General features: G+C 43.1%; 1 protein-coding gene across 1 annotated transcript in view; it reads left to right on the top strand.

Annotated features, from left to right (window-relative positions):
- Positions 1–3,528: 3,528 nt before the first annotated feature.
- LOC109371604 (fatty acid desaturase 2-like protein FADS2P1) overlaps positions 3,529–12,188 on the top strand; it is a 32,101-nt gene continuing 23,441 nt past the window's right edge. Inside the window, exon 1 of the mRNA XM_019624224.1 lies at positions 3,529–3,849. Coding sequence (XP_019479769.1) covers positions 3,529–3,849 — 321 coding nt within the window. The remainder of the gene's footprint in view (positions 3,850–12,188) is intronic.

Here is a 12,188-nt window from a genome sequence, read left to right as displayed (position 1 = left end):
CAAAAGAAAATCGATGAGGTTATTCAGTATTATTAGCATCATCCTTATTTTGGAAAAAACTGAGGTTAAAGTCCTTGTCTAAGTTGACAGAGCTAAATGCAACAGTCTTAGATTTTGAACCCTGGAAGTCTGACTCTCAATGCTTGGCGGGGGAGGAAGGCCATTTCTTTTGTTTTCGGCAGCTCTCCACACAGAGAAAAGGAAGTTTTGTTCATCTCTCATCTCCAGGTTATCCAGCATGGCAACTAGAAAATAGTAAATTCTCTGTAATCTTTGATAAATTATATAAAGAGACAGTGCTTAATGTCAGGAGAAAACGTCTATAAGCCCCTGACAAGTTTCAGCTGAAAGGCGGGGGTGCAGGATTTTGAAGGCCCTGCCATTGGACGAACCAGTCTGGCCCAGGGATATTGTTTGGGGTGAGCATGCGTAGGAAGCGGCCATGGCTATATACATGAATTACACGTACAGAAAATAGCTAGTAAGCCCCGCCTTGGGTGGAGATTTTAGTATTATAATTAGGTAAGTTGATGCAGAGGCCATCAAGTGTCCTCTGGTCCATTTCAAGTCATTGTCTAGTAGTTTTTCTTATCTCTACCTTCTGGCCTTGAAGGAAAATATCTCAGGCAAGTATCATTAGGAATCAATCAATCAAAAAAACTTAGCAAATGTTCAGGTAATCTAGTTCTTAACTCTTCTGTACCAGCTAGGTAGGCTACAATTTCTTTCACATCTATTCACCTCTTCTACCATTTTCTCCTCAGCCCACCCCTGGCCCTGTCTCTCTCTTTCTTCCACACAATTGAGTAAAGCAAGAAAGGGATCCATGGAAAGTCAGTTCCTCCTGAAAGAAGAGCAGAACTTCTAGCCTAGAAAGTTCCAGGTGTCAGCCCTTTGTTTTGGGGGTGGACAAAAGGTGGAATTAAAAGAGCCTCACCTTCCACAGTCAAACACTTCTGGTTTCTCTTCCAGGACCTTAATAATGATGGCTGTTTTAATAACAACATTTCTTTAAAAACAAAATGAAGTGAGGCCCTGGGAGCTGAAAGAATAACTAACAGACACAGATGGCTATATTCCAAAGCAGAAATAAAACATGAGCAATAACAACAACAGCTGTTACATCTATGCCATACGTCCAAGAATTAGTTACCAGACTAGCTTATTCCCGTATATAATATAACTTATCTCCTCCACAAATTTATGAGTATAGTTTTTGTTCACCCCATTTCACAGAGTAAGAAAACTGAGGCACAGAGATACCCAAGAATACCCAGCTGAGATATTTCTGGCTCCCAAGTTTATGTTATTTCCAGGATTGTAAACAGCCTCCTGGCCTCCAAAACAAAACAAGCACAAGTGTTTTAAAGGAATGGGTAGCTATCTTTATAAATCTACTTGATATCCAAACAGGCACGGACAAGAATCTAACAATTACAGAACCCCTGCTATACACCAAGAGTTTCCAATAACACCAATGGAGGGATGTGAAGGTCTTTAGCTATCTCCCCCAACACACACACACACACACACACACACACACGCTTCTCACCAGTGTTTCTGTATGTGTGAACTGGCAAAATGACATTATCTCAAGCTTACATAAAGTGCCAGCCAACTCCCCTGGACAAACCCCTTATTTTCCCCCTACAAATTTCCAAACCTCACTTATACTGAATTTCTGGAGCTATCTTGAACTTATGTAAATAACCTACAAATACCAAATGTATATATGTTGGATTTATTAAACTCCCATACAGAAATTATGGGAAATACTGAGGGTTTCTGTACTACAGCACTTGTGTTAATTTAACGTAACCCTGAGAATTGTGTCTATTTTTTCATTTTACAGATGGGAAAACGAACCCAAAGAAGTAAGGCGATGTGCATGATGTTCCACACCTGACAAATGGTATCACTCAAAAATGACCCCAGATCTATCCAGTGCCAAAACCCATGCTTTTGTTTTCTCTTTGGTTTTCTATTTAAAAAAAAAACAAAAACAAAAAAAACCTGCTTTTTCTAAATTATGAAAGTAACATGTATTCATTTCTAGAAAGTTTGGTAAAGACCATAAAGAATAAAGAAGAAGGAAAAAAACCTCAATGACACCAAAATCCAAAGCGAATTAATGACAATATTTTAGCATTTTTCCTTCCAATAATTTGCCATTCAATAAACAGAATATTATCAACTAAATTTTTTCACTTGTTTTATTGCAAACATCAGTCCACGCCATTAAAAATTCTATAAAAACTTATTTTTAATATCTATATAATATTAAATGTATGCATAATAAATCAACCTTGTTTATTGTTGAGACATTTAGGCCATTTCTGATTTTTAACAATTATAAATTGTACTGGAATAAAACCCTGAATACATAGACCTTGGGCTGAATTATCAATGATTTACTTAGGACTGATTTCTATTATTACATGTTACTGCTTTTCTTAACATTAAGACCCTCCCCGACACACACCATCACCACCACCCCAGAATCTCTTCTTCTGCCTCACTTTTAAACCACTGAATCAAGTTATTATTATATATATCTAGACCCCAGGTTCAGCAAACAGTGCAAAGAGTTGAGAACTTGGAATCAGAAAATCTGGGTTTACTTCTCACTGGTAAGAGTGACAGTGGCTCACCTGACCTGAGGTCTTCAGCCAGTGTTTTCACAACTAAAAACTGGAACATTTAAAAGTACCTCCCTCACAAGATTAATGTGAGGATGAAATCAGATAAAGCATGTGACCAGGGTCTTATAAATCATCATGTGTTCTAGCAAATGTCAGTTGCTATTACCTTGAGGTGTGTTGACAGATTTAGACAGCTTTCAAAAGGAAATAAAAGAGAAAAACTGGTTTACCATTGAGATGCCTCTTTGGTAAATCTAAACTTTTCTTTAAAAAAAAAAAAAGTCTTTTAGAACAGTTGAAAAGTCCTAGGGAGAAATAACAGCTGTCAAAAAGAGCATTTCCCAAGTCCACCAAGCATTCACGTCATCCTAAAATTTTGAAAGCTTCTGCTCACGTGTTCAATTAACAAATCTAATTGTGTCCATTTACTGGCATGTCAAAGAGCGCGGGAACCCAATCCACCTGGAGGCAGAACAGGAGTTATGAGACCAGAGCCCAGCCCCTCCTCCCCGGGGGCGGGCAGCAACATCCTGCCGCCCTACGATTGGCCCCAGCTCTTGACTAGGGACACATAATAATGGAGGATGCTGCTAAGAGACCAGCCAGCAGGGAGAGGAGACGTGAAGAGAGAAAGGTAGTCCCAGGGAAAAAGGTGGTCCAGCCTTCATCAGGGCAGAAAAAACTAAGAACAGACAGAAGTGAGAGGATAGGGAAATGCTCACTATCAGGTTTGGGAAGAGATAACTAGGCTAAAAGGAAGTGCTCTGTGCAGACACCATACTCCCATAGGATAAAAGAGGAGGAAAGGGTTAGTGTGTGGTCCAGCCACAGGCAAGGAATTAGAAGTTTCAGGAGTCCACCCAGGAATATCAAGAGTTCAACAACGATGAAGTTTGAAGAAAACGATGCCGGCGATAGGAGGCAGGTAGGGAAGAGTCAGCCATACCTGGGGGAGAAGCATCAGGCAAATGGGAAACCAGTAGCGAATGGGATAGCCGAGGTCTCCATAAAGCAGGAGGCAAACGGGAGGTGTGACGTGCCCAGGAAAAGCCTCAACACGTACAGCTGGCAGGAGATCCAGAGACACAATCAGGAGGCCGACCTGTGGCTGGTGATCAATCGCAAGGTCTACAACGTTACTAGCTGGGTCAGCAGGCATCCAGGTGGGCAGCGGGTCCTCAACCACTATGCCGGGGAAGACGCCACGGTAAGGACAAAGCTCTGCCTTCTTTCTCTTCCAGCGGCAGGGTGGCTGGGACCTTGGCTGTCTTCCCAAAAGCAAGTCAAGTACATGTTCAAGCTCCACAATGGCTGATCTCCTCCCAAACCAATTTTTCAGGATTCCTATCCAGCAAGTATTTGGAAGCAATGGAAGCCTCAAAGTCTAGCTATTGTCTGGACCTGGTTTGGGATGAGCTCAGACGTTGATATTGGATACTGTGTGTATTCTGGCGCTGGTTTTGTTCTTGGGGTTTTGTTTTGAAATGGGAGTCACTGTTTTGTAAGAAGAAAGGTACAAATAGGTGAGTAAAATCTAGGGAAGAAAGCACCCAACTATAAGTTTCTCAGGCTCTTATAATAATAATTGGAGTGTCTAAAAGAAAGCCAGTGATTCATCTGTTAGGTATCAAAGTGCTGTTAATAACGATGATGAATACCTGCAATGACATAGGCTTTTGGACTTTGCAGAGCTCTTTTGCATCACGTAGCTCATTCCGTGTGATACAGGTAATACAACCCACTCTTGTGGAAGAAGAAATTAAAATCAGAGAGGTTAATTAACTGGCCCAAGGTTACCCAGCAGCAGACCTCAGATTCAAAAACTTTATCTTTCTTAACTTCCAGTCTTTTCACTTTTTTTTCATTGCTTCTCATCACCCTCCCCCACCAAACCAGCTAAGGGGGGAAAAAAAAAAACTATAACATTTATTGGATGCCTAGATACCTTAGACACATTCAAATACATCTCCTTACTTAAACCTCCCATGAGGAAGATGACTATTATGCCTGTATTACAAATGAGAAAATTAATGTTCAGAGGGGCAAATAATCCACATAGCCAGCAAGTAATAGTGCCAAATTTTGAAACCAGGTAGGTTTTTTACCATAAAGCCCTTTATAGTTGAGTCTTTACAAGTAAAATGTCCATTTAACATTTGACAAGGAGGCCTCTCAAATCCTTAAATGCATTTAGGAAGCCCTTTTAAAATAGTCTATAAGGGAGTTTGTTTTATTCTAATTAAGAATTTTATTCTCCTCATTATGCAGCTAAAGCAATGGCGAATAAGAAGGGCTAAATGACTAACTCAAGATCAGAAATTAATATATGACTGAATCATTAATATATGACTGAAAAATCAATACGGTAATACCTTGGTTTGTGAGCATAATTCATTCCAGAAACAAACTACTCATATTACAAGACATCTGTCGTTTACCACGTTAAAATGTACTGGAAATGTTTGCTCGTCTTGCAGAACACTCGCCAACCACGTTACTTGCAATCCAAGGTTTTACTGTATATGAAATTTAAACCCAGACTTTTTTTTTTCTTTATTGCCCTTGTTTTCACCATTTAGTATGTAAACTCTCCAACTGGTTTCAAAGTATAGGATTGGAAACATGTTTCACTAGGAGCCACCCTATAAATGATGCTAATAATAACAAACTACACAATCTCCTGGCAAATCTGCAAAGTGAGCAAGGTTTTGTCTTTGGATGCTATGGACACCTTTCCCCGCCCCCCAGTTTCTCATCTCCCTTCTGTAAGCAGGTTCTTTTTCTACCATCTCCCTGTCTTGATCCTGCAGTCAGAGGACGGCCTTTCTGAAAGACCTTAATACATCTCCACCACCTGTGTCAGATCTGATACTTTTCCTAAACAAAGTCCAACCTTCTCTTGGGATGAGCATGCACTTGTAGCAAGGGGTGAGAGTATCCTGTGTGTCCGAAAGATAGATACTGTGTAGGAATCCAGAGAGCTGAGGGGAGAAGAATTGAGGTGGAAAGCATGCATGCAAGAATACCAGGAGAAAGGTTAACAAAAATAAAGTGAAAAAAACCAAAACCACCACAGATCCCTATCTAGCCCATCCCCTCACTCCCGCAACTCGGAGAAAAAATGTGGATGATGATGTTTTGTATCACAAGTCATAGAATTAGCTCAGAGGCTGTGTTGGCAAAGATGTGGGTCTTGGCCACCTTGAGAATCACGGAGAGACTCAGTTGGCTTGAGGCAGCTCAGGTGATAAATCTGCCATTTGCTCATTATTTTTACCTCCCAGGAGTTAGGAAAAGACCATGGTTTTTGCATCCAATTCTAGCCAATGAGGAGGGATTGATTAATAAACTAGAAACTATCAGAAGCCTAGAGGAAAATATCATGCACCTCAGGATTTACACCCTGAGAACAAAAATCCTGGGCCTGGTCAGTCATGTACCTTTGACTTGAGGAAGGTAAATCCAAAAATGTTCAGAGAAAAGATTCTCCAAAGGAAGATGGCTCAGGAAGACTGGAGGGTGCCTGGAGAATTCTGACAACCACCATACTCCATGGCTGCTAATCGGGGAGCCTGGGCTTTGAGATCAGTCATATGGACCTGGGAAAGTTACTGGACTTATCTGAGCCTCAGCGTCATGGTTTGCAAAATGAGAATGATATTACTCATCTATCTGGTTTATGGTACATGGGACTGATGCTTGTAAAATGTTTAGGATAATACCAGACACTTCAATGAAGTTTCATTCGATTGTAGCTACTACCATTCATATCACCAGCATTTGTAGCCTCAGAGATGTGGCTGTTACTTCCTGCTTACCAATAGCTTAGAAATCCTGATTATATTTGGTGCCACCTGAATGGGAACAGAGGGTACAAGGTAGAGGGTATCATGCTGTCTAGGGAAGGAGGGAAGAACATAAAGTCAGAGGATCTGAGGTCAAATGTTCACTCTCTAACTGAGGAGATCCATGTAGGTTTGTAGGTTATGCCCTGACAGAGAAATATGGGCCTAAGTGTGGTCTCTGTGTGCCAGCGCTGGGCCCACGGTGCACCTGCCCGGAGGGGCACCTTTTTCTTCTTTACACTTGCGAGGGGCCCAGCCTAGTGATCAAGAGTACAGGTTTGGGGACAAAGCATGTCCTGAGGAGGCTGCTGAAGTTCTTGGAGCCTGGCACCCTCATCTAGAAGGTGAGGCTCACAATCCCTTCATAAATGGCAGCTCTTGTGTTTTATCACTTAGTTCTTCTGAGATGGGTTAAAATTTCCTCCAAAGAACTTTACCAAGAAAAATAAGTCTATAAAACAGAATTGGTGCACCAGCTCTTATTATTACACATCAGAGATATCTGATTGTTTTCAAACTATGTGATTGAAAACTAATGGTGCTATTAACTGGAATCCAGGCCCAGGCCTCCTCACCTGAAACAGCTCACCTGGGAAAAGCCAGAGGTACCCTGTAAGTCCAAGAAGAATTATTTATATAGCTTGTAATACATCCATAGGATGTGTTATTCTGCAACCATTCAAATGAGGATTACAAAGCATCTTGTGATAGGAAATGAATAAATAGCCACAAGGTCTAAGGTGACAGTGTGTTCCAGGCGCCACAGGAGAAGCACGTGCAATCTTGGGACGCGTGAGCATGAGCTACATGTTCAGAACACAGACGGCAGGTTTATCACCCTGCGTGCTGGTCAGCCCACGCCTTATCTCTGGACACCACCCTCTTAGAGGGACGCTGAGAAACTCAAGTTCTTTCCCACCAGAGTCAAAGGCCAGCATGACAGGGAAGGGATGACAAGAAATTAGAGGGAGCAGAGCAAACTCCATTTCAACTATTTGGAGGACTGCAGTGTGGAGGAGGGTAAATTTCTGTGCAGCTCCGAAGGAGCGCATCCCAAATGGCTTAGGACGCACAGAGCCAAGAGAGACAGGTGAAGCACGGGGAAGGTGGGTGGGCGCAGAGGAAGAGCACAGATATGACTCATGCCACGAGTGAGTGCCCAGCCACGCGGGGCATCCCGCAATTCCTTTGTCTTAGCACAATATTGGCAAACAGTATGGGCTCAGCTATCTCGTTTTGCAACCAATACATGTATCTGCCATTTGTTTTTTATTTTCTGAATTTTGGGAATTGCAGCCCACCTCAGATGGACGAAATAATGATAACATAAAAATGCAGTCATTTATTGACCCTTGATACTAACGCCTAAGCTCATAGCCACTAGGTTAGATCCTCAAAAAGATTTTAGAATAAACAATTGAAGGTTATCAATGAGGCCATGGGGCAGACTGGGGAGTATTATTATCCTCATTTAGAAAAAAGACCGAGGCTTGAGAAATTGAGTAATTCCCCTAATATAAACAGCCTACTCCTGTTACCCTACACTGTGCCTTAGTGTGAACGAGGAAGTCTTTGGGAGACTGCAGCAGATTCCACAAATGGAGTGAGTCCCTGCTGGATGTAGTCCATCCACCTGCCCCAGGCTCGGGACCTTCCTGCCGGGCGCAGCCTGTATCCAGCACTTCAAGTGTAAAGGCAGGACTCTGTCTCAGGCCTCCTGACTTCGCATACTTCTCGCCTCCTCTAAGGATCATACAGCTTCAACAGTGAAGCGTATTTCTTCATCCCCCATTAATAACAGCAAAAGACTAGCAGGATTTCCAGGCTCTTTGTGAAAGCACAGTAACAACCCTGTCTTTCCTGTTTTGGTGCTGTTTTGGAAATAATCAGTTTTGAGATAAGCTATGATATAAAGTTATGAATCGGTTAAAAGAGTGGAGGTGCTGCTTGAGAAGGAAATCAGAAAAGGCTAGCAGATGAATATGAGAAATGCAACAGCCGCAAAAAGATCAGAAAATGAGGGACGCTGAGGGCATCTCTTAAGACCTGTGTCCTCTGAGCGCAACACTTTGATCAGCCCAACGTTCTCCTTGTTAGAAAAACCCTATAGTCACCTATTCTTTCACCTGTTCCCTTATTCCTTAGGCATCCGTTGATCGCATGCCATATTCCAGGCATAGCACTCGATGGTGTGTATCATTTCATCAACGGGATATGGTCCCAGTCTTCAAAAAGCTCAAAGACCGCTAGAGAAGGGGTGAATACACAGATTCTTTACCACATAATTTGAAAAGTTCTAGGAACAACGTGTCATGGGAGCCCAGAGGAGATCATTAATAGGGTTCCTGCGCTAGTTAAGGGAGGCTCATATTTCCTCTGGATCGTGAAGGGTGGAGAGGGGCTTCTGTGTAGACAAAATGGAGGAAGGCAGTCAAGGCAAAGGGAACAGTATGTGCGAAGCCTCAGATCCATAGAGGAGCCTGGAATGCTTATCGAATGGGGAGAGACCCACTGGACAACATGGTGAATGAAGGGTATGGTGAAAGCTAAGCCTAGAGAGATAGGTTGGAGCCAGGGGCAAAGTGATTCACGTGATTAAAACCTAAGGTGGGGGAGACACCATTCTGTTCAGCAGATACATACTGATTTTAGCACCATCCCCCCAAACAATCTGGTGTTGCTCCTCCCTTGAGATGCCTTTCAAAAACAGAATTATGCATGTATAGGTGGGAATGGACCTTTGGAGCTTCATGGCTTTAAAGTCACAGAGCTCTGAGTTCAAATCCTGACTTCACTATTCACTGTGACATTTTGGCCAAGACATTTCTCCCCTCTGAGAGTTGGTGTCTTTATCTTTACAACAGCAGTGATTTGACCTCACAGAACTAAGATGATGACTGTGAATTGGCCCACAGAGTGCCTTGTACATAGGATACACTCAACAACTGTTGGCCGCATCACTTCTCCCCTTCATTTTACCCCCTCTCCCTTCAGCAGGAACATACTTGCCCAAGAATGTTGATGACAGAACCCATTTTTGCAGGTCTTTCAAGAAGAGGATTTCACAACTTATTCAATATTCAGTCTCTATTAGGAAATTCTTTGAAATTAAATATTCTAAGACCACCTAAGCTTTTTTGTTGATGTACTGATGAGCTGCCCATCAGTACAATGGAAAGAGTTCCACAGAGCAGGGCAAAGCCTACTATTCTAGAAGAATTTGTACGTCTTCAGTATCCGTTATCAGAGTATTAACCTGTGAACTTTGCTGGGGGTCAGAAGAAACAATGAACCCAGAAGAATGTTATTGTCAGCACTGTTCTAGGACTCTGTATGACTGCTCAGATGAGATTACAATAGCTTACCTCTCCTTTACACTCTGATCTTAATCTATCAGAATGTTTTCCATCTTAATCCACTCATTTTAAACAACAAGCAGAACATGATTTCTCAATATGGATCACACTGAAATACTTTAATCACCTTCTTATGCACTGAATGACTCTCTACCTGGTTAGGGGAACTAAGTTTTAGAATCATTGAATGTAACAGTTTAAAAACACCTTTAAAATCATACACTTCAAGGCCAGCCGAGTAGCGCATTGGTTGAGAGTTGGCTTGGGACACCAGCTCTGAGCAGCAGGGCCCCGGTTCAGATCCCACATGAGGGCCAGTGACGGTGCGCCCTCTACAGCTAAGATGGTGAACAGCAGCTCGACCTGGAGCTGGGCTGCTGTGAGTCGCCAGTGAAGGCGTAGGCTGCAGTGGGGCTGGCCAGCAGCGGACATGAGCTTTCACGAGCTGCTGTGAGCCGCAGTGAGTGGCCATCCAATGGCTGGTGAGCGACTGCCTCACCCAGGAAGAGCGCAATGATAATACCAACATGGGACAGTGAAGCCGCGTCCTCCACAACTAGACTGAAGAACAAAAGGACAGCAACTTGTCTGTTCCCCTTCCCCGATTCCCCAACGCTGTTCCCTCCCCCAGTTCCCCAATAAAATCTTTAAAAAAAAAATCATCTACTTCAGCATTTTCCAAGAGGGTTCGAGGAGGTATGCAGAAGCAGAGCCCGTACTGGTTCTAGCAGATACAAAGCCCTTTTTACATCATTGAGTCTAGGGGAAGTAAGTCTAAAAAGCTGATACTGCACCCTTCCAATTAACCTTAGTCGTTATATAAGTACCTTCTTACAAGTGGGCTCATATGTACTTTTTTTTTAAAGATTTTTTTTTTTAATTGGGGAACTGGGGGGATGGGAACAGTGCTGGGGAATTGGAGGGAGGGGAACAGACAAGTTGCTATCGTTTTGTTCTTCAGTCTAGTTGTGGAGGACGTTGCTTCACTGGCCCAAGTTGGCACCATCATTGCGCTCTTCCTGGGTGAGGCAGATCAGTCACCGGCTTCTGGACGGCCGCTCACTGCAGCTGCTGGCCGCTCACGCTGGCTGCTGGCTACATACGGTAGCCCATGGCAACCCACTGTCACCATCGCCGGCGACTCATGGCAACCCAGCTCCAGGTTGAGCTGCTGTTCAGCATCTTAGCTGTAGAGGGCAGTGTCACTGGCCCTCATATGTGCGATCCAAACTGGGGCCCTCTGGTGTCCCAAGCCAGCTCTTAACCAATGCACCACTCGGCTGGCCCTGTACTTCTTAGTTATATCTAAAGTTGCTCTGTGATGCAAAGATAGAGAATTCACTATCTTCACTAAATTAATTCAGAGCTCACAACACATTAGGCATTAGAATATAGGAATAAAATCTCTGAATTGCTGTCTTGAAGAGAAGGTAGGTAGTAAGTTCTTATCACTGGAAGTATACGTATAAAAAAAGATAGCTAACATGCACTGAGAGCTTACTACATGCCAATCAGATTCTAATCAATGCACTTAGTCCTTATAATGCCTGTTTGAATTGAGCAGCTATTATCATCACCCCCATGTGAGAGAAAAGTGAAGCACGGACAGGTCGAGACTTGTCCACAATTACACAGCGGGTAAGTGGTGAAACCAGAATTTAGACATAGGGGGCTGCTTCCGGACCCATTTTCTTAATCCATACTGTGCAACACCAGCGCTCCATGGTAATGTGTATGGTTTCCATGTAGTCAAGTTACAACCTTGGTTATAGACCTTCATTTTAATCACTCCCATTCTCAAAGCCATAACAGGAAGTCCGGCATCTTCCTTTTGGAGAACCCCCCTTCAAAAACGATTTAAATCCCTGGGCCAGAAGAGACTATCTCTCTCTCTCTCTCTTTTTTTTTTAATTGGAGAACAATGTGCTTTTCCAGGACCCATCAGCTCCAAGTCAAGTAGTTGTTTCAACCTAGTTGTGGAGGGCGCTACCCAGTGGCCCATGTGGGGATCAAACCAGCAACCTTGGTGTTATGAATATGGTGCTCCAACCAACTGACTTAACTGGCCACCCCCAGAAAAGACTATCTCTTATTTCCACATATAAGCAGGACATAGGGACCACCGCTGCTTCTCATAGCCACTTGGAGTTGCTACTGTAATTGGACCTGAGATGAAAAAATATAGTTGGTCAGCTCAGTTCCATGCCCGGCTGTTGCAAGCCCTGCAGAGAGTGCCCTCGTGTTTCTCAGGAAGAGTAAGGAGATGCCTTTGGCTTCAGCCAAGAGTGTGCTACTTCAGATAAGCCAGAGCCCCAGGGCTATGCTCCCACACTCTCTTACACATT

Source organism: Hipposideros armiger, unplaced genomic scaffold, assembly GCF_001890085.2.
Source record: "Hipposideros armiger isolate ML-2016 unplaced genomic scaffold, ASM189008v1 scaffold_582, whole genome shotgun sequence".
Classification (NCBI taxonomy): Eukaryota; Metazoa; Chordata; class Mammalia; order Chiroptera; family Hipposideridae; genus Hipposideros; species Hipposideros armiger.
This window is presented reverse-complemented; position numbering and strand designations above follow the sequence as displayed.